Source organism: Acartia tonsa, chromosome 14 (genome assembly GCF_053477335.1).
Source record: "Acartia tonsa isolate MP-2025a chromosome 14, ASM5347733v1, whole genome shotgun sequence".
Lineage (NCBI taxonomy): Eukaryota > Metazoa > Arthropoda > Copepoda > Calanoida > Acartiidae > Acartia > Acartia tonsa.
Window position 1 is genome coordinate 17,441,597 of NC_137273.1, and position 24,907 is coordinate 17,466,503.

General features: G+C 34.3%; 3 protein-coding genes across 6 annotated transcripts in view; all 3 read left to right on the plus strand.

Annotated features, from left to right (window-relative positions):
- Positions 1 to 16,446, plus strand: part of LOC145305908 (voltage-dependent anion-selective channel-like) — a 326,720-nt gene extending 310,274 nt beyond the window's left edge. Inside the window, exons 2-13 of one of the 2 annotated variants that reach the window (XM_080147775.1) lie at positions 10,684 to 10,798; positions 11,363 to 11,460; positions 11,885 to 11,956; positions 12,493 to 12,605; positions 13,253 to 13,357; positions 13,616 to 13,678; positions 14,226 to 14,334; positions 14,712 to 14,845; positions 15,220 to 15,314; positions 15,492 to 15,594; positions 15,843 to 15,917; positions 16,077 to 16,446. In XM_080147775.1, coding sequence (XP_080003901.1) covers positions 10,696 to 10,798; positions 11,363 to 11,460; positions 11,885 to 11,956; positions 12,493 to 12,605; positions 13,253 to 13,357; positions 13,616 to 13,678; positions 14,226 to 14,334; positions 14,712 to 14,845; positions 15,220 to 15,314; positions 15,492 to 15,594; positions 15,843 to 15,917; positions 16,077 to 16,296 — 1,290 coding nt within the window. In that variant the 5' untranslated portion in view covers positions 10,684 to 10,695 and the 3' untranslated portion in view covers positions 16,297 to 16,446. Of the gene's footprint in view, positions 1 to 24; positions 115 to 3,262; positions 3,386 to 3,533; positions 3,912 to 4,987; positions 5,085 to 5,422; positions 5,485 to 9,388; positions 9,509 to 9,763; positions 10,799 to 11,362; positions 11,461 to 11,884; positions 11,957 to 12,492; positions 12,606 to 13,252; positions 13,358 to 13,615; positions 13,679 to 14,225; positions 14,335 to 14,711; positions 14,846 to 15,219; positions 15,315 to 15,491; positions 15,595 to 15,842; positions 15,918 to 16,076 lie in introns of those variants that run through there. The other variant, XM_080147776.1, reaches the window with a different exon arrangement.
- The window catches only part of RpL15 (ribosomal protein L15), a 227,898-nt gene extending 208,168 nt beyond the window's left edge, over positions 1 to 19,730 (plus strand). For all 3 annotated transcript variants that reach the window (XM_080147778.1, XM_080147777.1, XM_080147779.1), the window contains exons 2-6: positions 16,443 to 16,576; positions 16,881 to 17,007; positions 17,240 to 17,336; positions 18,343 to 18,478; positions 19,290 to 19,730. In XM_080147778.1, coding sequence (XP_080003904.1) covers positions 16,472 to 16,576; positions 16,881 to 17,007; positions 17,240 to 17,336; positions 18,343 to 18,478; positions 19,290 to 19,451 — 627 coding nt within the window. In that variant the 5' untranslated portion in view covers positions 16,443 to 16,471 and the 3' untranslated portion in view covers positions 19,452 to 19,730. The remainder of the gene's footprint in view (positions 1 to 16,442; positions 16,577 to 16,880; positions 17,008 to 17,239; positions 17,337 to 18,342; positions 18,479 to 19,289) is intronic.
- Positions 19,731 to 21,610: 1,880 nt separating this feature from the next.
- LOC145305911 (uncharacterized) lies at positions 21,611 to 24,865 on the plus strand. The gene is made up of 3 exons (XM_080147780.1): positions 21,611 to 21,669; positions 22,572 to 22,675; positions 23,368 to 24,865. The coding sequence occupies exons 1-3, from the start codon at positions 21,628 to 21,630 to the stop codon at positions 24,815 to 24,817; spliced, it is 1,596 nt and encodes a 531-aa protein (XP_080003906.1). The 5' UTR covers positions 21,611 to 21,627; the 3' UTR covers positions 24,818 to 24,865.
- Positions 24,866 to 24,907: the final 42 nt, after the last annotated feature.

Genomic DNA, 24,907 nt, shown 5'->3' on the forward strand with positions numbered 1-24,907 from the left:
GATTTTAATACAAGAATTGGTTTCAGACTTAACTCTATATCAACTACCTAATTTACAATGGCCCCTCCTTCATTTTCCGACATCGGCAAGCAGTCCCGCGATGTTTTTGGCAAGGTAATTATTATTTACTCTTCCCTAATTCTTAATGGAACTTTGATAATTAAAGATGGTTTGGAACATTTGATTTTTAACTTTAGTACTCTCTATTTCCTGGTATTTTTCATCAGAAGATACTTTGTATCATGTACGTATGTGTTGCATTAAAAATATCGTATGTCTATGCTTTCCAACAAATGCTTTATTTTGATATTTGTAATCGCCTAAATTATTGTCTCCTTCAATTATTTGGTCTACTATTATTTATTAAATTAAGTATATAGCGAATCTGTATTTAATATGGAAGTTAAGTGTAATAAAACGATCTTAACTATCACATTTCGACATTATCCCCAAATACCATCCGTGAACTAATGTAAAGCTTCCCTAAAATAGAGAACTCGTTCGATGTAGTATTTAATCGAACTAAAGTTTTGACAATAGGGCCTTCCTATTTTACATATTTGTTTATGACGGTACGTCCGGGGTTTTCATTCTATTTATGACTTTGAATGCATTGGAGGTTTAATATTATATAAAAGTCCGATTTGACGCCTCTTAAAACAACGTGTCGGACCCGTTATAATTTTTAATGTTTTTACACAGGTCTCCTTAGCAAAACCTTAGATTTAAAAAAATCTCGAAAGAAACGGACAGCAGGGCCTTCAAATAGGGTACAGTGGTGGTCAGAATCCGTTAAAGATTAAATCTTAGCTGCTCCTTCTTGCCAGATATTGCAATTTGAAGTTTTGTGGTAAAAATGCCTAAAATTACAAGAATTCCAAGGATATATGCATAAGTGAACACCTTAATTCATCAAATAAAAAGGGCGAGTTTAACATTTGAGGAGTTTAGATATCTCTTCATTTGTAAACTACACACTTCATCCCCATTTAGAACAATTTTTACCACTATAAGTGATGTTTTTAACTTCAATAAGAGTAATAAATAAGGTACTATAAGCTTAAAGAGGTTTGCCCATTTTACAACTTTATCCTAAAGGCTGTTACCCTGGAAAAAACTTCTGTTTAAGTTTACATATGGCCCTAGTTACTTTTCGTAATTCTGCTTCCCCCCTCCCCCCCATACTCTCACAACCTACAAACTTTAGGGTGGAGGGGGGGGAGCATAGTTATACTATTATGTGTTTCTCAAAAACTAATTGAAGTATAGTGGAAAAATGTTTATGTAAGGTTTTAAGGCCAAAATTTTGTAAAAATTATGTTGACCACCTTCTCTCCCCCTTGTCATGACATAATTCAGGGGGGGGGGGGAGGTGACAGAAGATCATTCCAATGTGGTTTAAGAAAATATTAGAGATACATATAAAGCTTTTGGATTTGTATTGTTGTGGGACCCAAAGCACTTTTACAAATATTGCTGACCTCTTCCCCTCCCCTCATAAATCAAAAACATAAAATTTTGTAAAGAGAGAATGGTTGGGTTGCAGTTGAAAGGTTACTACTATGGTGTGTTACTAAGAAACCAATAGAATTGTAGCAGCAAAGCAAATATGCTTTGGTAGGTCAAAAGTAATTTTAACAAATTTTGCTGAAACCTCCTTCCAAGCCCCCTTTCCCTCCCTATTGCTTTACAATCTCCCCCCCCCCCCCCCCCTCCCTCCAAATAAGTAATAGAAGGGAGTATAGCAATACCCTTGTGATTTACTTTGAGATTACTCAAGATATAGAGTGCTTTTGGATTTAAACTTTAGTAGGTCCATAATTACTTCATAATTGAACAAAAATTGCTGACCTTTCCCCAACCTCAACCAACCCCATCCAGAAAACTTATATTGCCGCTCAATTTCCTCCACCCCCATAAAAAAATATCAAAATATTGCTTTCCCTCCCCCTCCCTCTCCAGCTACCCTCCATACAACCTCACCACCTGTGTTTTATTCAGAAACCACTATAGCAATAAGGAGCAAACATTGGAATAAAACTTTTAGATTTCAAATTGCTTTATATGTATTACCTATTCAATGTTTGGGGAAGGAGCAATGGGTTGACAATAATTCTTTTATTAGTCCAATAGGCTGGAGGAGATTATATAGCAAAATAATTGTACTAGATTGGGAGAGTTGTAGTTGAAATAGATATTTATAAAATTAAATTTAGCCTACATAAGTTAAAATATTAACCCTGAATATCTCCAGAGATTTCTAAATAATATACAATATTATTTACCTATGCCACTAGCCACTTCTTCCAACGGATGGAGGGGGGGAGGGGGAATTCAGCAATATTTGTAAAAGTAACTAATATCCCAAAAAAGCTTAAATCCAAAGTTTGCTTAATATAATTCAGTTATTTCAAAGTAACACAAGAATATTTTCCATATCCACTGCCCCCCTCCTAATTATTTGTGGTCTAAGAAGGAGGGAGTGGGTTGATTGCAGCAATATTTGCAAGAGATTTTGATGCCTACTAAAGTTTAAGTACTAAAGCTTATATATATCTAAAGAACTCTTCTGCCTCTTTACCCCCTTCCAATTAGGGGGGGGGGGGGAGGTGTAGTCAACAATATTTCCAGAAACTTTGGGCCTAAAAATCTTACATATAATGTTTTCTTTCAATACTTCAAGAAGTTTTGAGTAAAACATAATACTATTACTTTGCCCTCCCCCCTAAAATTTATGGGTTGCAGGAGGGGGTTGAAGGGGGTCGGGGGGGGGTTGAGAGTATTTCAAATATTAACCTTAGCTATATGTAAACTAGAACTGAGGTTTTCTTTACTGGTTCCAGGGTAACAGCCTCTAGCTTAAAGTTGTAAACAGAACAATGTACCTTTTTCGTTAAATAATTTCTTTAAAGAAACAAAATTTTCTAAATGGGGAGGGACTGTGTAGTTTACATATGCAGAGACATATAAACTCTTCAAATGTTAAACTCACCCTTTTTATTTGATGAATTAAGGTGTTTACTTATGCATATATCCTTGGAATTCTTGTAATTTTAGGCATTTTTACCACAAAACTTCAAAATGCAATATCTGGCAAGAAGGAGCAGCTAAGATTTAATCTCCAACGGATTCTGACCACTACTGTACCCTATTTGAAGGCCCTGCTGTCCGTTTCTTTCGAGATTTTTTTTAATCTAAAGTTTTGTTAAGGAGACCTGTGTTTATGTAAATGTAAGATTTTCTAATTCAAATTTTAATTTAGGGCTACCACTTTGGCCTGATGAAGTTGGAGGTCAAGTCAAAGGCCAGCAACGGCGTTGAATTCACCTGCGGCGGAAGCTCTCCCGTTGACAGCGGTGTTGTCTCTGGTAACCTTGAGACCAAGGTATGATAGGCATATTTCACACTTTCGTCATATTTGAGGGACACCTGTAATTATGTTTTTATCGCTGTACAATCTCGAATGAGAACATTTAAGTCTACAGCTTTTAAAAGTTTAATTTAATTTTAAACTAATATTTTCTTTTTCTTAGTACAAATGCTCCGATTATGGAGTTACCGTGACCGAGAAGTGGAACACCGACAACACTTTGAACACCAGCCTTGACGTCACCGACAAGCTTATGCCCGGCCTTAAGGTCACTTTGGACAGCACCTTCAAGCCCGCCAGCGGTGGAATTGCCGGCAAGCTGAAGACTGAGTACAAACACGAGAGGCTTCTCTTTACCGCCGACATGGGACTCGCCGCCAGCCCCGTTATTAACTGCAGCACCAGCGTTGGACATGGCCCATGGGCTCTCGGCTACAGCACTGCTTTCGACACCGGCAAGTCTGCTATTGTCAAGAACAACCTTGCTCTTGGATACTCTGCTAATGATATGGTTCTCCACGTTACTGCTAATGACGCTAAGGTACAGAAACTATAATATTAAAATTTATTTGTAGCTTGGAAAGCTCAGATTATTTGTAGTTACTTAAAATGGATTGTTCTGAAAATTAAGATTTTGCCACGTACTGATTAAATAAACAGCTTGAAGACAGATTTTAATAAATTATGCCTAAGGGGGGGGGGGGGGGAGTTTTGACACATTTGCGTAAACAGGGAGTATAGGCTTTATCTTTGGACTGAGAGGATAGGTTATTAGGGATAAAATCATTCTTATATGATGAATTTTCCCAAGTTTTAAGATTTTTTGGATAGGCCTCCAGGTTCCGGAGCTCCAGGCCTCCAGGTCCTCTCAGTACAGGTAAAAATTAAAAAAATAATTTTTTTTTTGAAGAGTTAGAAGTCAACCTATGAAACAAAATATGCATTTTTTTGAATGTTATTCACATATTTGAAGAAAAAAACGCATATTTTGTTTCATAAGTTGACTTCTAACTCTTCAAAAAAAAAAAATTTTCTTCATTTTTACCTGTACAGAGAGGACCTGGAGGCCTGGAGCTCCGGAACCTGGAGGCCTATCCAAAAAATCTTAAAACTTGGGAAAATTCATCATATAAGAATGATTTTTTCCCTAATAACCTATACTCTCAGTCCAAAGATAAAGCCTATACTCCCTGTTTACGCAAATGTGTCAAAACTTCCCCCCCCCCCCTTATTCACAAGACCTACTTTTTACGTTACATGTCTGTCAACTGTATGCTTTATAAACTTGTTTTGTTATTATTGTAAGAATAGTAATTTATCTAATGGTGTTCTCAGCGATCCACATGAATATTTAAAATCTTTTGGGGTTCAAAAAAAGAATTATTACCCAAATATTCGTGAAGAGTTGACACCCCCTCACTATTCTCGCACTCTTCTGAAGTTTTCTATGTTTTGTTGTAGTTGAATACATTATTGTAGCATTAATATTTAATTTCTCAATCAATACTATAATTTACTTGAGCTATACATGTGAGGAATTACTAAACTAAAATTATTTAGGAATACATAAAATATTTTGTTAACATTAACCTCTCTGTAATTATATTTTGTATTAAGGTCTTCGGCGGTGGTATCTACCACAAGGTTAGGCCAGGACTCGAAACCGGTGTCACCGTCAACACATCCGCTGCCGGCAACACAGACTTCGGAATTGGTAAGGATAGACAATTTGTTTGTCAAGCAGATATTAAGATATACTACGTTTTGTAAGATTGTACATTAGCACTTAAAATTTTTCGCAATGCAATATTTATAGCTTAAGGAATTTGTTACGTCGTGATTCTAAAGGAATGAAGACAATTAACATTTTAAATTCCTGTAACTTCCTCTAAACCGCCATGGAACACATATCCCCCTTAGGGAATTTTATTTAAGTCTGGATGGGGTCAGTGAATAAGGAGGCATTCACTTAATCCCTCTCTAAACAGCTCTTAAAAATATTTTTAATCGGTTTCATATTTTTTCTAACCTGTTGTATAATTTTTAATTTAGGTTGCAAGTATAACCTCGGTGATGATGCCAGCATTAGAGCTAAGGTTGATAACTCCAGCAAGGTAAGAATCTTACTTCTCGTATTCATTCGAAACTGATAAATATCCTGAACCGGTTCCCAGCTATACGAAAAAATTATGTCTAGCATTGTACTGCATCCAGTTTTCTACGAATATAAGCTGTATAATAACCGTTAATTATATATCTGCGGAAAGCTGTTAACCATAAGATGTGAGAAATAAATTTTGCTGTTCAGTTATAAAATTAGATTTTTTTATATTCACGCCCATTCTTCACAAGTTGGATTTAAGATTTTTAAAGTTTTTTACGAGTTCTCTAAATAATTTTCGTTTACATTATAAAGTATGACATAAATATTTATATAGTTAATATTTTTGTATGATAAAAAGGAAGTTTATCTTTTGGGTCATTGGCCAAAGTTCTCTCTGAACTCCAGTTGTATATGTTCATTTATTTTTATATTTCAATCCTTCGTTTAAAATGTCTAGATGTACTTTCCGTTTAAGGCTGTTATAAAAAAAATCCTTTATCTAAATGGACGTACGCAATTTTATTCGGTTACTTTAAACTTCTAATACCTAAATGATTCCTCTTCATTGTGTACAATATTCAAACCTATCAAAACTCTCAAGTAATTTTTTTCGGCCAGTGTATTGGTTTGCTTGGCTCCAAGGCCAAATTGTAATCTTCTATTCCCCTTTCTCATTTTCCCTCTGGCCCAGTTTTAAATAGAAATATCTATGTAATGAAAATAGATGAATAGTTTCAAGTAAAAGAAAACTTTTTTTTATTTTTTACTTCTGTATAGGGTTTTTTATAGTATAAGTAAGCCACTTAAAAATCTATTGATAAATAATATACACTTTGCTAGATGTTCTATTAATGCCCCCCTGAAGAAACAAATGTTTGAATGTCTTACTTTTTCTGCGGAAAAGTTTGAGTTATATAAGACTGCTTGCATGTATGTTCTTTCAATATAACCCATCCATGAATAATTTATTTAAAAATTATGAAGTATTTTTTATTCTATGGTTTTATAAAGAAAATTAAAATGTTTCTTCTCACTTTTCCCAAGTTGTGTATTTTTTTGCTGTTGGATTGTACGAACACAGAGGACAATCTTCTATTCCCCCCCAAATAGACTACCACATCAATTCTCTCTTTTTACTCACTCTAGACATTTTTTATCAGCTGATTTTTCCCAATATATTTTTATATGTAATATCTTGGGAAATGTAGCATAATTACATTGAAACAAGGATGACAAACTGACATTTACACTTGTATAGTGTCAGAACTGAATAATCAGAATATAAATAATAGTCGAAGCAAAATTGTAACTACGGACATTCTGGTAATGATAATAGAGTTGTTACGCTTTCTAAATCGTACCTTACTACCACAGGAATCGCCATACAAAGTTTGAAATCAATAGGACAATTCTAACGTGCCTAAATTAACTAAAAATGCTATCCTTCTCGGACTGACGGACCGACTCTAATTACAGAAAAGCTTAGCTGTTATCGACATTGCAAATGTTTTCTAAGTCTTATAAAATTGGCCAATTCGCTGATAAATGATTAAGCTTTCTTCGTGTCTAAACTTTGATGAAACAGACCTGCTAAATATATTTTAATTGAAAGCTTTTTACTTCCTCTAGAAAGTCAAATAGTTTACATTTTTATTTACACGTTTAGTCTACATATTTAAGAGGGGAAAATCCGGTGTTAGGGACAGCAAAATTGTGCATAATTTTGTCACAAATTTCTAATATCATTAAAACTTTAGATTTACTATTTATTGTAAAGCAAAAAAAATTCTTCGATTAACCTATCCTATGGTCCCTGAGAGGGGGAAAGCATAAATAGCTTTCTTTACTACGACTTTACACACAAGTATTTCCTGCTGATTTATTTGTGGAAAAATGCATTTCTTACTTAAAAATATCTGACATAGTTCGTTTCAAAATAGAATTAGGTCTTACGTGCATTTTTGCGTTCGAAATATTTTTGACACAAAAAATTGCGCTTCTTTGTCCCATTTGCGTGTCATATATATTTCATGGCATATTCATTTTGATTTCTTTGTATTCATGCTTATGTATAGTTAAAAGTAGCTTACTTAATAATAGTTAATATATTTTTTGGTTTTCCTGTAAAGTTTATTTTATTTGTCTCTATTACAAACTGCATTAATTCAAGTTTTATTCCAATTGTCGTATATGAGTGGACTATAAGGAAACTTTCTGTTAAAAAAAATTATTAAAGACCTGCTGGATCATTGTTCTTTTTTTACCCATATCAGTTCTCCCTTAGAATGTAGCTTCTAATTTATAACATATACTAGCGGCTACGCCCCTAGAGGCCTCTAGGGGCACTTGAGGAGAGAGTCGAATTTAATAATTCAATTTCTTATTTTAGATTTTAAAAGAAAAAGTAAAAAAAATTTGACGTTTGACGTTTGTTTTTCGTTGAACTCTTTTTCTAAAATTGAGAAATTTTTAAAGAATTTAATTTCTCTAGGGAGGGTTCAGCGGTTAGCGAGATCCTTCGGTACAAACACACAGACACACAAACATACTGTTACTTTATTATAAGGATTTTGGGGGATGTTACTCTTTTTCCCCCACCCTGAATAAAAAGGATGATTTTGTTAAATTTTTAAGACTAGGGTAAAGCGGGGCGAACTCTGTGTTTTTTTCAGTTTTTTGAACCTGCAAATCGTAAAAATTATTTTTTTTAAATGGGACCAAGACCAGTAGAAAGATCTCGGAAAAGTCGATCAGGTCCTAAAAGGACGTAAACCTAGGACTTTGGGAAGTTTGTCAAAATTGATCTCTAAAACGGCACCGACTTCGCCCCGCCTTGAGGCGAAGTCGGTAGGGCATTTTCAAGCTTCAAAAAATCGATGACGTATTGATTTTATTACAGCATGCCCAAAAGGTAAAAGTTGCTAAATGTAATAAAGAGTATGCACAACAAATTTTATTAAGATAGGTCAATTTTTTCTACCAAAAAATTATTTTTCCGAAGTACGCGAAATTTGACTTTTTTATCGAAATTTTTCGTTGATAAAAAACATAAAAATACTACTAGAAAAAATAACTTTTTATGACTTTAAAGGCCTGATCATTAAAATTCAGGCAATTTTGAATAAATTTGGCCAAAAAAAAATTAGTTCTATTAGCAAAATTTCCTAAAAAAATAAAGTTGAAAAAAAGAGAAAAGTTTGGCAAAATCTGTGGTCGATTTTCCAGCTTCAAAAAACCTATGACATAGTAATTTAATTACAGCATGCCCTAAAGGTTAAAGTTGCTAAATGTATTAAAGAACATTCACAAAAAAAATTATGAAGATCGGACAATTTTTTCTACAAAAAAAAAATATTTTCTAAGTACGAGAAATTTGACTTTTTTTCTCGAAAATTTCACTTCTTTATATAAAATTGAAAAAGTTAGTATAAAAAGTGAAAAAACCGAATTCGCCCCGCTTCACTTTTAGTCGATTTAAGAAAAAACTATACAAGATTTTTTAAAGTTTTAAACGGAAATGGATAGCCTATTAGATTCTTAATAAGTCCCCTGAAGACGTCTAAGCTCTAGCTCTTACCAGTTTTTGTCCAACTTACCGTTTTTCCGACCGAAGCAAAAAAATCGAAAAAAAAAATTTTTGTCGTCCGACTTTAAGACCAAATAAGTACCCTAAAAATTCATCTCACAAAAATTTCATTTTATACTTTTTTGTAGGCAATTTAATAAGGAACAAATTTGATTTTATGTTTTTTCTGTCAGTCGATTAGAACATGGAGAAAAATGTCATTTAATGAAGGTGGTCAAAAAAATACCGACTTCACCTAAAAACCGAGATCGCCCCGCTTTACCCTAAAAATAAGAACAAATTATTTAATACATTTTGTTTTTACAAAGTTACAATTTACGAAATTTAGGTTGGTTTGAGCTACCAGCAGTCATTGAGACCCGGTATCACTATGACTCTGTCTGCTCTGCTGGATGGCACCAAGCTGAACCAGCCCGGCCACAAGATCGGATGCGCCCTCGAGATGCAGGCATGGATATAATCGTTCTTGCTCAATGATTAATTTGTATTGTAGCGCAAACTGGTATTTCGGCAATTTCATTTTGAATTAATTGGCTGAATCACAGTCATTCTAAAAATTTTCTAAAGCATTAACTCTCGCAAAGTTCTGAATTATTACTGTTTAGCGGTTTCCTGTTTTTCTTAAATTAATTTTGCTACTGACTGACAAAATTAAATGTTCTTTGGTTACATTGACTGAATCCTATATCCATGATTGTTTCAGGCTTAAACTGGCAGCCGCAGCCGATGAAATATTAATATTTAAACCACAACATTTTGGGTAGTTGATCATGTAGATGTTATTGTGTTAGCTTTGGTCTTGTGCCTCCAGTGTATTTACTGTCTCCACTTCTTTATATTTTGTCCTTCCTGGTTTTGGTCAAAGAAAATCTTCCAAAATTTTAGAAAATCCACCAAAAAAAAAACACAAACGAAGCTATTATTTAATAATACATATGTTACTTCATTTTAACCTCATTCTATATTATGTGTATGATTATTATGTATTATATATTTGAACCGCAATTGATCTGAAATTTGCCTTTGCATTGAACCTGAGAGAATCGAACTTGCTACACCTACAAAAGATGAAAATATAAGTAAGAAATGTGAAGCAATTTTAGAGCAGATTGTGTTTCAATATTTTTAATGAGATAGAAATACCGCATTTTTTGCTTGGATTTGTTCAAAATCTGTTTTGGACATCGAGTATTTTTTTTGGTTCTATAGAAATATCTTAAGTGTATCAAATAGTTTGCTATTAGTCACTTTTTCCTTCCTCTTTGATACATCTGTAAGAATTTACACTTTTTTTCCTAAGTTTGCTTGTAAAATTGTTAAGTTTAAGAGCAAAAGGCCATGGAATGTTCGTTATTGTATAGATTAAAATTGCACTTTTTGAATAAAATCAATCCAGTTTGATTTACATGAAATGCCTAACTTGATAATTTCATGGAGATTGAACGTATAAAAAAAATTAGAGCCTTCTCTTTAGAGCAAACCTTTTACTTCTCTTTAAAATAATTTTAAAAGTTTTATCATGATATTTTTCGCAAAAATGTGTGTCTTGGAATTTATTCTGAAGGTACATATTTTAGTGATCCTTATCATAATTCTAATTCTACAAAAGTTACTCCTTATTATAGATATTTTAAAATGGGGAAAGCCAAGAAGTTTAAAGTGACGTCGAGGCAGCAGAATGCTAATCTGGTCCCACTGGGCCAACAGATTGAACAGGGAGAATTTGCTGTCCCCACAGGTTAGAAACAGTGTTTTTTTCCACTACCCTTCAATGGATCAAATGTAAAATTAATTTAACGGATGAATTAAAGGAAATACTTTTAATACAAAAGTTTGCGCGCTTTAAGATGAGAGGATAAAAATATTAAAAATAATTGCTTGCTGAAGTTGTTTTTTTTTCTTCAGAATTTCTACACTTTTCAATATAAATTGAACCAATCCATTATTTAGACACGGTTATTTCACTAGATAATTTCGGCACCTCTGGGCTAAAAAAATGGTTTTAATCTTAAAATTGTACTTTCTATATCCCCGGAAAGCTGTTTATAATACGATGCGAGAAATAACTATTATATCACTGTGAGCTAATCAAAGAATCTTTCGACCGCATCATGTCTACAGTTAATTAGCACGTTTTCTGAGAAGTTAGGTCATTGAAATCTATCATTCACGACATCTTTAATTAAAAAACAAATATTTATTTTAAAATGCCCATAACTTCTCTAAAGTGAAAGTTATGATATGTTAAACTACTTAAATTTAAGTCAACAAACTTTTTTATAATCTATATTTAAATGTTTAGGTCGTGTAAAGCGGTATAAGGGAGATATTCAAATCCGCGATGAGACACTTGTGGAAGGAAAATTGAGTGCTAGCATCTTGAGACAAGCTTCTTTGCAGGTTGGTAATAGTACTCAAACTGTATAGAAGCTACGTTCAACGATCGTATACATTTTTATTATCTTTTAGAATGAAATACCTTTCGACGGTGTTGTTTTGTCCGTCCAATCATTTAATAACTTATTAAGTTGTGGTCAGGGGTTTATATTCTGCAAGTTTGACCCTGATTAAGGGGGGGGGGGGTTAACCAAAATAAAAAAAATATGTGGTGGGGGGGGGAGTAAAAATTTCGAAAACTGAAAGATTTTTCCCATTTTTCTTCCCTCTATGGTGAAAAAAAATAAAAGAATATGTTGGAGGGATATTATGATTATGTATGATATGATGTGGGGGGGGGGGGGGTTCGTTGGGACATCCCAGAACAATCTCCTCCCCCGAATGACGTTCCTGGTTGTCATTATTGTAAACTTTTATGTGATTTAAGGCAGAGGAAGTCAACAAGGAGCTGGGAATCGACACCAAACCTAAAATCAAATCCACCAACTTAGACATGAGCGTAAGTATTTTATTTATTTGGAATTTTGACTAATGAAGACGATATTTGATACGTGTGCGAATTTCCTTATTTTTATGTAATCACATGATATTTTCGCCCTGTGTTTTGTTTTGTTATTTCCTTTATCTCACGGTTAAACTAGTATTGGATGTAATTTTCCTTTTAAGTAGCGAAGCTATTCTATAATTTGAATGTCGTCCGTCCGTATGTCCGTCAGAAACTAATTGTGGGAAACGTGGTTTTCCGACTCCTATTTGAGATAGATGGCTGAAATATTTAGGGATTGAATAAGTTTATATTTTCTTATTTTGACCAAATTTCAATAAGATTTGTCAATTAATTGGGGTGCCAGATCGATTCCTAGATTTACACTTTTTAAGTTTTAAAAGGTTTCGTGATATATTGTTTAACAGTTATGTTTATTTTTTATGACTTTGGTTTACACAATAGTTCATTTTTCCGGTTGTCTGTCCTTAATTTTGAACTTCGCTACTTATGGATGTTCTCATCTTGTTTTACATGTTTCTTTTATGTAGGACGATTCCGATGATGACCAGGCTGACGATGATCTAGAGATTCACAGATTTGATGATGCTGAAATAGAGGTCAATGCTGATGATGACTTGGCTGTAAGGAAGTTTATGAGCAAGTAAGACTTAAGATTTTGCTTGGTTTTAATTGCTAGCTTAAACTATTACACCTCGTCCCATGACAAAAAAATTGTTTGTTGTCCTGCTCTTAATAATTACTTTAAATGCACCCGTGATTGATAGTATTCCTAGAGGAAACTAGAGACTTAATTACACTGGTTCCTAAAGTTTTACCTGTTATTGAAAATTTCCCCTTAAAAAACTGTCACAATTGGGGGTGTATTTCAATTTCCGTCTTTTGTCTTATCCTTATGGATTACTTAATATTTTAGTGAAGCTCACAATTTCATATCTGTTTAACTTTATAATTTTTAGTAATCCCAGAGAAAACACTAGGCTGTAGATTACACTGAGCTGGATCTTTAAATCATTATGTGGTGAGCCAGATCGGGGTGAGCAGAATTTCAGCCAATCACAGCGCGGCATTTCATAAAATGCTGTGCTCTCATTGCATTGGTGGAAAATTGGCTCACCACTAAAATGATTTAAAGATCCAGCTCTGGTTATTAAAGTTTTGCCTGTTAAACTATAACCTCCCCCTTAAAACTATTCCAATTGGGGGTGTATTTCAATTTATCGTCTTGTCTTATCCTTATAGATCCCATAAAATTTTAATATTCTGTTAATCTAACCCTACAATTTTCAGGGATGTAACACCAAGGGTTACCCTAGGAGATCTGATCATGCAGAAAATCAACGAGAGAAAAACTGAACTGTTGACCCAGTTTTCTGATAATACTGAAGTTACAAAGTAAGTTTGTGTTTAATTTACAGCGAATTTCGTATACAAATTAGTCTGTGTGCTACAACGTCAATATGTCTGCAACACAGGGTTACTATTTAGGATTAAGGTAAAGCCAACTAGCGAAATAAATCTAATAGTATTTGGGGGGCGATACAAGAAGTCTTAAGTGTGATTGTGAAATGTTTCCCCCCAAAATCACGAGAATCTGCCAAAATTCCAAATTAAAATTCTTTCTTTTGCATTGACTTAATATTTTTATCGTAGGGACTTAGATCCTAAGGTTGTGGAGATGTATACAGAAGTTGGAGAAGTGATGGCAATTTATAGGTATCAATCTTTGTAAAAGTAAAAAGTAAAAAATTTGAAGGAGTGTAAAGGGGGGGGGGGGCGAAAGTGACACTTTTTGAAACTAAAACTAAAAGTCAACAAAGGAACTCTACTAAAAAGAGTTACAGGTCTGAGATTTTGCATGGCAGTTGCTCTATAGGGGTACAATATGGAACTGTGAAGAAACAGTGGCGTAACCGCCTAAAACCGCCGTTTCCCGCCGAAATTTTGTGTGCCTTTTCTCGGCGGTTTTCGGCGGTTGCGCCGCCGTTTCTTCAGTTCCATATTGTGCCCCTATAAAGCAACTGCCATGCAAAATGTCAGACCTGTAACTCTTTTTTTTAGTTGAGTTCCTTTGACTATTAGTTTTGGTTTCAAAAAGTGTCACTTTCCCCCCCCCCCCCCCCCCTTTACACTCCTTCAAATTTTTTACTTGTGTAGCAATGAAAATTAACTGAAAATAGTACTTTAATGCACGGAAGGGGTGAAAAATCGGGTTATTCCCTTTCTTCCCAAAATATCTTTACTTACAGAACCTTATTTTTAGATCTGGTAAGGTACCCAAAGCTTTCAAAGTTATCGCAAACTTCAAGAACTGGGAACAGTTGTTGTACCTGACCAACCCAGAGAAATGGTCAGCTGCTGCCATGTTTCAGGTGAGGTGAGGGGCCGGTAGTTAAAGGGTTGATATGAGATGTGTATGTGGGTGAGGGGTTTCTTCTATTAAATCAGGGAGGAAAAGGGGACATTGGGTTAGTTATTACACCAGTCCCTAAAGCTTTTTAATAACTTTTCTTATTCGTTGGCTAAACAACTTTGATTTGATTGGTTGATTCATTAAGTGTCTAAACGTTTCAACCACAAATTGTTATCTTCAAATTGGGTAATTTCGTGTTATTAATGTGGATGTATATCAATTTAACGGCCATTGTTTTATCCCTTTTGATCCCTGCCCAAAAATTAAAGTTTGCTATTCGTTTTTTATTTTACTTAAATTGTCTTGTTTTGCTCCGTAAACAAAGTTTCTATTTAGGCAACAAAAATTTTTGCTTCCTCCTTGAAGGAGAGAATGGCACAAAGATTCTTCAATCTGATCCTTATGCCTCGTGTTAGAGATGATATTGATGAATTTAAGAAGCTAAACTTCCATCTCTATCAAGCTATGAGGTTAGTAGTTTTTCATGCTTTAAAATCATTTAACTTCTAAATTAAGTTCATATTTTTGAAAATCGCAACTATATTATTTTTCCGATAAGCCTCTTGATAAGTTTGCTAGCGGCTACCCTTTTAGCATCTTGGAGCTTGAAAAATTGCTTTAAACTACTACAGGACATGTGTCAAGTTTACCTAAAATAAAGAATCAAATCGGTCAGTGGTTATTAAGATCTTAAGCTTCAGATTAAAAAAACCGTACTACTTTTTAGATTACAATTTTTCTGTGTCCAATTGAAAACTTAGTTCAATTTTAATTACAAAAAGTTTTATCGTTGAGTGTTTGTTGATATACTTATTGAATCTTAAATTTAATCTTAACTTTTCAGGAAAGCTCTGTTTAAGCCAGGCGCATTTTTCAAAGGATTTCTTTTGCCCATGTGTCAAGAAAGAAATTGTACCTTGAGAGAATCTATTATTATCGGTAAGAATTTAATTTGAGTTATTTTGTCTACGATAGAGAAATTATTATTTAATCTTTGTTTCGTAGCCTCTTTATTTTCTGTTGGGCACTTTTAGATGACTATTTTAATTTTTCACATTAGTTTGATTATACATTAGATAGAATACTTTTTAAATATATAATAACCTCTTAATTTAGGTTCAGTATTGGCTAAATGTTCTATTCCCATCCTCCATTCTTGTGCGGCTATCATGAAGATTGCTGAGATGGAATACAGTGGTGCTAATTCTATATTTTTGAGGTGAGTAATTTGAGTGATGCGATTTAAATTTACACAATCGGTTCAGTAGTTAACGAGATCTTTAGCTTCAGACAAAATATCCTTCCTTTTTCTCATAGGCCCTGAGATAGTATGAGGCTATTTTTTTTTAAAAAAGTATGGCTTACTATAGTCATATCCATTCGAATATGGAGTCTCTAGATGCTAGGGGTGCAAGCGCTAGTATGTATATACAATACGTGTAGCCTTATTTTATGATTTTTATTTAGAGTATTACTGGACAAGAAGTATGCCTTGCCCTTCAGAGTTGTTGATGCCGTCGTTTTCCATTTCCTTGGTTTCAGGTTAGTCACTTTACCCAATTTTCTCTTATTTTTTTTCTTGTTTTGCTTAGTTCAGCTTAACTGATTTCAATATTTTACTCGTTAATACAAGCTTAACCCTAACCCACTTTTTTTTATAGTGTAGGTTTTTCCTTGAGTAATAAAGTTTATTACTTTTAGGGGAGAAAAGCGTGAGTTGCCTGTGCTATGGTACCAATGCTTCCTTACCTTTGCCCAGCGGTACAAGGAACACGTCTCCAGCGAGCAGAAGCATGCCCTGCTGGAAATTTGCAAGATCCACTATCACTCCTCCATTACACCAGAAATAAGGCGGGAGCTGGAACACAGCAAGTGCAGGGATGTTGAAATGGCGGAACCGCCACAAGCTGCAATGTTTTAAGATTTTGAGATGATTTAATCATCTACTGATTGAGTTATGCAGTTATAAAATTCATACTGGAAAGAAACCCATTAAAATTGTGATATTCTATGTAATATGCTTTGATAATATGCTAAATTTAAATTTGTTATTTTTTTTTACATTTCAGAAGTCTCCGTTAAGGTAGGGTACCAAAATGGGAGCGTACAAGTATGTGTCGGAGTTATACAGGAAGAAGCAGAGCGATGTTATGAGGTACCTGCTGCGTATCAGGGCCTGGCATTACCGCCAGCTAACTAGGGTAAGCATCTTTTAGCCGGTTCTTTATTACACTAGTATATTTATAGTACGATCTTATTTTGTTGACATTATAACTTTAAGGACTAAAGTGAATTTTGATTGGTAGTTTAACTAAGTGGTCAACTATGTTCTTTGTGTGCGTTCTTTCAATTGCAATTTCAAACAGCTTTACTACCATTGGTTTAACTGTCATTTAGATTACATTGTATGTTTAATCGTAATTCTTGCAGGGGTGTATATTTTTTAATGGGATCCCCTGCTAAAGAATATACTCCCCTGTATTTGTAATTATATTCCTTGTTTAGGTGCACCGTGCCCCTCGCTCTACCCGCCCTGACAAAGCCAGACGTCTGGGCTACAAGAACAAGATTGGATTCTGTATCTATAGAGTCTGCATGCGTCGTGGTGGCAGAAAACGTCCCGTCCCCAAGGGTGAGTTAAATAAGACATTGTATGCGTGGCTAACTATAGATGCCCAAGAATCTAATACGAAGGCTCCGGATTCGATAAATATTCTTCTGTATGTCTTAATGAAATGTTTTCTGATTTTTTTCTGTTATGGATACGAAAAAGGGTATCTCCTAATATACTTGGTCGAACTAAAAACTATTTATTTTGTGTTATTAGCTTTAATAACAACTATACATTTGTTTTATTCGTTTAGGTTGCGCTTACGGTAAGCCCAAGACTTCTGGTGCTATCAACGAGCAGAAGCCATACAGAAACCTTCAGGCTATTGCCGAGCAGAGGGTTGGTAACAGGTAAGGTCTGGATAGTTAAAAGGCTAGAATAAGTATGCACTGTGGGCTAGAATTGAATCAAGACAAAAGTAAGTGCCGAGCCCTGAGACCTATGTATGGTGAAAATAGACATAAAACCATGATGATTCCAGGTAAAAACAAAATATTTCAGCGGGGGCTTTTTGAGAAAATTAGATTTGAAAATTTCGAGTTCAATTTTCACCCCCTAGGAGTTGCCGCATAATCATGACAAGAAAAGCAAATATTATTTATTTTAAATTTTGAACAACTTTGCTTCTATGAAGTCCTTCTTAAAACCTCTCTATATATGATTTATTTTAGGCTGAATTTTCGTGACCTTTGCAAAGCAAGTGATAAAAATGGCCATTTATTAACTTCCTTCAGGAGTGGTTTTATGAAGAACTTTATAGAAGCAAAGTTGTTCAAAATTTAAAATAAATAATATTTGCTTTTCTTGTCTTGATTATGCGGCAACTCCTAGGGGGTGAAAATTGAACTTGAAATTTTCAAATCTAATTTTCTCAAAAAGCCCCCGCTGAAATATTTTGTTTTTACCTGGAATCATCATGGTTTTATGTCTATTTTCACCATACATAGGTCTCAGGGCTCGGCACTTACTTTTGTCTTGATTCAATTCTAGCCCACAGTGTATGGAGATAAAAATACCAATGAGCATCCATTATGCAATTTAATTTGTCCGTCGTTTCGTCATTCTTGCTTCAAAATATAAATATTTTTAAAAATATAATACCCTAGAAAGGTCTTGTAACAAATGCTTTTTGAAATCCCATTGTTGACTTATGTGCTTCGCTACTTATGGATGAGTTCTTCCTTTTTTACTATCAAAGATAATAGTTGTTTAACGCATCGTCTCATAAAAAGCTTTCCGCGGATGTAAAAATGTAGAATCAAAAGATTAAAACCAGGTTTTTTCGTATGGATGAGAACCGGTTCCTATCCACCGGATTCGAATGAATACGAGAAAATTAATTATAATTTTATTAAGGCTGAAGAGCTTGAGAGTATTGAACAGCTACTGGGTTGCCCAGGATTCCACCTACAAGTACTACGAGGTTATCATGGTTGATGTGACCAAGCCACAAATCAGAAATGACCCCCACATGAACTGGATTTGCATGGCCGTAAGTTTTTCGTTAGTTTCATGAAATAGAAGTTTATTGTGTCTCATTTTATCAATTGCCGTTGGGCTAATTTGAAAAGGATTTAACATTATTCTATTGCTATAAGGGGGGGGGGGTAATGCAACCATCTCGTAATCAATGATTAAATGGCAGTTAGAATTCGAATTTCGATCTGAAATTTTGCATGAATAATTCTTGGTAGGTCTATTTTCCCTAAATCGAACAAAAAGTTGGAAAAGTAACGGCTGGCGGCTCAGCCTTTTTCCATTTTTTGGATATCTTAAAAGCAAATTAGTCACGAAACCTATTTCCACATATACATTTTGTAGCCCAAAAACCTTATCAAACGGTTCTAGCCGGTAGCTGTTTGTACTAGAAATATAAAAAATGGTTATTGCTATCATTTAACATGAATTAAACCAAAAATATGTTTTAAAAAGTTGATTCCTACGTAATTAATGATGAATTTGCCCTGAAAATAGGCAAAACAACGGCTAAACGGCTGAGCCGACAAGTAGAATTTATTAATGGATTTAAAATACGAGGATTTTGTAATGAGGGGAATTTTTGTTAATTTAGGTTGCCTTTGTTTTTCATTATGTTAAATGCGTTCCTATTATATTTAGGGGGGGGGGGGGGGGGGCTATATTAGCCAGTTGGAAGAATCCTTTCACCAGGTTGCACGAAGATTTCTCACAGTATCCACGTTTTTTTTATCTATTACTTCAGTATTGGGAAGAAGATTCTAACAATAGAACATTGTTTGTCCTATCTTATACATCCTTTATTTAATATATAATTATTTATTTAGAAGCAGAAGAGGCGTGAGTGCAGAGGTTTGACCTCCGCTGGTAAGAAGCATAGAGGTCTGGGCCACGGCTCCCGCTTCAACCAGACCAAGGGAGGTTCCCGTCGCAAGAGATGGATCTCAAAGAACACCCTCAGGCTCCACCGCAAGCGTCCTTCCCGCTAATCTACCCGTCAACCTACATCCGCGCATTTCTGCAATATTCTTATTTTTGCATTCTACTTTGGCAACAATGTTATGGCAATTATTTGATTGTATTGCTGTAAAGAAATGTGCTTTGTATGTGTACACCTCTGACCATCTTGTAATCTAAACATGTCGTGTACAAATATATATGTAACATCGCATTCCTGTGATACACACTTTCCCAAAAAGTTTTTTTTCTCGTGTCATTGTTTTATATTTTTATACATTAATTGTGAAAATATACTTTTTTGACTGAGATTGGTACGTTTTTTAAAATTTTTTTTATATATATTATGTTATACATAGCGAAGCTACTCTATAGTTACGTTAATTTTTGTTTGTTGAAAACCGGTTCTAATCAACCGGATATAAATTGGTTTTGAAGCAAATTTTAGCATCTAAACATATGTACTGTGTTCAGCGATATCAGAAGACTCTGTAAACACTAAGAGATATAAGTTTTCCGGAATTTTAATGTAGGGAGTAGATTTGAAATCTGCATCAAATTTTAAGGATTTTTTTTTTAAATTCGTTTTTTGTAAAATTCTTTATCTAAAAGCGAAAATACATTTTAAGTTAATTAATTTTGACCAATAGGATAGGTGGATTTTAAACTACCTGCGCTCTAATTGGTTGAATGATGTACGACATCCAATCAGAGCGCAGATTTTTTAATCCACCTATACAGATGCCAAAATTAATTAACTTAATTTGTATTTCCGCTTTTAGATAAAGAATTATACGAAAAACGAATTTTATAAAAAAAATCTTTAAAATTTGATGCAGATTTCAAATCTACTCCCTACATTACAATTCCGGAAAACTTATATCTCTTAGTAAACACACCGGAAGAGCTAAGCTACAATGGTCCACAGGGAAAGTTTCACTTGAGAAAAACGCTTAGTACAAGTCTCTTTCGCGCATTTATGTACACTACGAGATGGGACTATCCAGATTGTTTGTAGGCCTCCTTTTGTCTGTTGATTGTTTGGCCGTTAGCAGGCTTTAATGTTTAAAGATTGAACTGCATTAGAGCCCAATGAAAGATAACAAAGTTTAGCATTATGAAATTAGTTTATCTTTGTTAGTCTTATCTTTTTGTCCTAAAGCAACATATAAATGTTGTTTAGATATTTGCAATAAGTTAAATTATTTTACAATCAAATATTTCTACGTTTATGGTGTGTTCGTTTGGAATGTGAATTAATTCAAATGATCTAGATCCATATTATCTAAATCTGACAAGAGGAAGAAGTTTAGAAACAATCCGGCCGTATTATCGGTCTGAAAGCCTAAAATTTTCTTCTCTCATGTCTAGTCTAGTTTCCGAGAAATTGCAAAATTTAATTGAGCTAGCTTTGAATTTTATCGTCCATTAACAATGGATTTATTCATGTTCTACACAATAAAGTGAATTCTGAAGCTAGCTAATATAACTATATTATACCTTCTTTACCCCCATCGCCTCCTCTCCTACTGGATAAACGGCCCAATCAATAATTGTGAGGGGATGTTGCAACCAAAATTTTCCCCTGTCAAAATATCCACGTATATTCTACATCCATCCAATAACGTAGTCGCTCGTATGAATTTATCATTTGTGACAGAACATAAAACACATGTTGTTAAAAGCGAAGTTTTTTTATAATTAGGGTTGGTCGTCTGTCCGAGACGGAAAGCCTTTGTTCGTTAATTTATGCATGTTAGAATTGTCCTATCGATTTCAAACTTTGCATGGTGATTCCTGTAGTAAAGTACGATTTAGGAAGTGTAGCAACTTTATAATCATTACCAGGACGTCCATATTCAACATGTTGATTTTTTAACAACAAATGTTTTATGTCATCTCATTATCCGATTGATCTGATTTTTGGTATACTGATACCTAGTATAACAAAGTACAAATAAAATCAATTTTAACAAAGTGTATACTTCAATGAGAATCTGTTTTTAAAACAACGATCAAAACATCTAAATTGGCGAAGAACATAGAGTCAACCGTACAGATGTTCATTTGTTCTAAGAACAAATGACTTATCTGGAATGTACCTCCATTGTTCTCCTATTGGCTGAGTGAGAGAGTATGTCTCTAGATTATCTCTATTGATTTTTACCTCAAAACTTTTTCTTTCAGATATTTGTCATTAAATTTGCAATGGCTGATGTTATTAATGACGCTTTTCTCTTAGATCTTCAGGTAAAGCTACGGTACTCAATTAATTTTAGTTATCCCATGTTATGGATTTATTATTACTTGGATCTTACACCAGATTATCATGTGAAACTTGTAGCTGGCAAAAAATATCTTACTTCATTAATACTATGCGACTATCGGCTCCGTCCTTAAAAGCTTTAGCGGCCCTTAAGTGGGAGGAGGTAGGCGACCTAGCATAATATTTTTTAGGGGGGGTTCATTTTTCTAGGGGCGATTTCTCTTTGGGGGGTTGGGGTACCCTTTCCCAGAATAGTTATAAACCTTCCCAGGACCTATGAGAGCTAAACTGTAAAGGAGAAACAAATAATCGATTTGCCAGATCCTTGGGTACAGACAGGCAGAGATCCTGTTACTTTATTAAGTAATACGCCCCTAGAAGCCTCTAGTGGCACTTTAAATGTTTGGTTTTTTTATTGCGTTCAAGTATCTACGATATGTTGCGTAAGTCTCTTTATACAATACCTCGCAATGTTACGTAGGAGTCTTTATACTAAAAATAAAAACTTCGATTTATTATTATTTCTCTTGGGAGGGTGGTGGTACTCTCCCCCAAAATAGTTATACACCTTCCCGGGACCTTAGAGAAGCTACCCTGTTAAGGAGAACGCGATCGGTTTAGCGGTTAGCGAGATCCTTCGGTACAAACAGACACACAAACATCCTGTTAGTTTAGTATAGTGTAATGTTCTTTTTTTATACTTTTATAGCCGCTAACGCTACTCGTGGACTTGTGTAATTGTTTACTAGTCCCCAAAGTTTTTAAGAACTTCTTTTCATTTGTTGACTTAACAACTTTGGGGACTTTTTAATAAATTTTTTGTATCATCATTTTATCAGCCATTGTCTTATCCCTTTATATCCCTGCATAATTGTCCTTAATTTAGGATGAAAGAGACATATTTCAAACCCTTCCTCTGGTGGCATTTGCAAATATTTTATCCTTCTTAACAGTCAAAGATTTAAAAGTGTTAAGAATGGCTTCTCCTTGGTAAGTTTTGCCGCGGATACGTAAATGAATAAGGAAGCCAACTTTCAAATAAGCGAGGCTCAACCTTCAAATGCCCGCCACTTGACACGTAGCACATCCGTCGGAGAGGTGAGGGGATCGAATCTCGGCTCAACACTGCGTAGAAACTATTGACGTTAAAAATGGTTCCTACTGTTGCTATATCAGATGCGCGAAATTTATGGTAAGAGAAGGGGAAGTGCCTTGTCCCAAAACAGGCGCAGAGTATGGGACGTGAAGAGGAATTGTACCCAACGCGTCACTGATCCCTTAAGAGGTCAGCATCACCAAATGAACAAATAAACGTTGAAAAATAAAGAGTTTATTTTAGTATTACCGAAACAGAATATTTAGAAATGTTGTCCGTCCCAATGATGTTAAAACGTACTTATGTTCAGGGAGGGAGGGGACATTAGACTGTATATAACTATTCCAAAGTTTTTATGATAAGGTTTTTGTATTAGTTGGCTTTACAACTTTGGGTCTTTTGTTGAATTTTGATTGATAGGTCATTGTAACCACTAAATGTAACATAGAAAAGGGGTTATCTTGATGATCATCATTGTGAATGCACATCAATTTATCGGCCATTGTCTTATCCCTTTAGATCAATGACTTGTTGTTACGATAAGTGCATGAAACAAGCTTAAAATTATATTCCTTTATTTTTTAAGGTTTTTTGAACGCGTATCTGAGGAATATAAAGCTATTTTTGGAACCTACAAAATCAAGTTTCAAAATTGGAGATGTCATGAATTAGTCTCGAATCTCACCACAGCGATTGAAAGACCTTACGGACTGGTGGTCAATTTGAGCCTTGAATTCGATTGGGAAGTGGAAAATGAAACAAAGAAACAAGTTCTTTCAAAATACTATGAAGATATTTTCTCCTTAAACATAACTTTTGGTGATAACGAAGAAATGAAATTTCTTCAGCCATTTTTTCCGGTAAACCTTCAGTTTTTAAGAATGAAATTTTCGAGTGGAACCAGTTTTCAAACAAATGTTTGTTTTGATTTAATAGAGAGAAATGCTGTCTCACTTAAACATCTTGCCATCAATGGATTAAGCTTTCAGGACATTGGTAACTTTACGCCCAACCAAAATCTAAATACATTAGAGCTACAGTCAGTCAATGGAAAAACTGCAGGTGCTCTTATTACAATGTGTTATAGTAGCATAACTGAATTGAAACTGTTTGATGTTAATGACCTAAAAGTAGATAAGTTCCAAGATCTACACCTACCAAACTTGAAAAGGCTTCAATTATGGAGAATAGTTGATGGAATTGCTATCATAGCTTTGATAAAGTCATGCAAAGATACTCTTAAAGAATTAGACATGAGAAATGTGAAAAATCTCAATGCACCTGAAATGGAAAATCTACAGCTACCAAGCCTCCAGAGACTTTCTTTATCTAACACTAATTATGCTATTAAAGATATAACTATTTATTCTGCTCTACAACTTATCAAAGCTGGCAAAGATACTATATTTGATTTAAGTTTAAAAAGTATTGAATTTTTTAATGAGACTGAAATCTTTGACATCAAGCTAAGAAATGTTTCAAAACTTGAATTACTCTTTACTGAAGGTAATACTGCTTTGCAAATATTACAAAGTTGCAAAGATACAATCAAGGAGTTAAAAGTACATAGCATTGGCAATCTTAATGTTGGTGCTATTCATCAATTGAGCGTGCCAAATCTTAAATTTATAGACATTAATGACATAAATACACTAGCTGCTCTTGCTTTTATTCAAGCTGCCAAAGAAAACATAAGTTATCTAAAGTGGTATAATTGTAAAAAACTACATGAAACTGGCAACCACGACTTAAACTTGCCTAAACTGAAAAGACTAGAATTTGCATATCATAGTGATGGAGGCTTAGTTCTACAGATGATACAGGATAATTTACATACAATTGAAGAACTAAAAATGGTGTACATCAATAATCTTAATCTATCTGTCATCAATTGCTTAAAGCTGCCAATTCTAAAAAGGATTGATTTGGAAAACATGGAAGAAAGAACAGCTGTAGCATTAGCTGGAATTGGAACCAGTGAAATCCCTGTACAAGTAACGATGTCGAAATTGTTCAAGAAAAAAGTTGAATTTTAGTTTACTTTTTGTAACACTATCAATTTAAAATATATTTTTTATATAGTCTTTACTTTTTACTTTATATACCCAAAGACCCCAGAGTAGCTG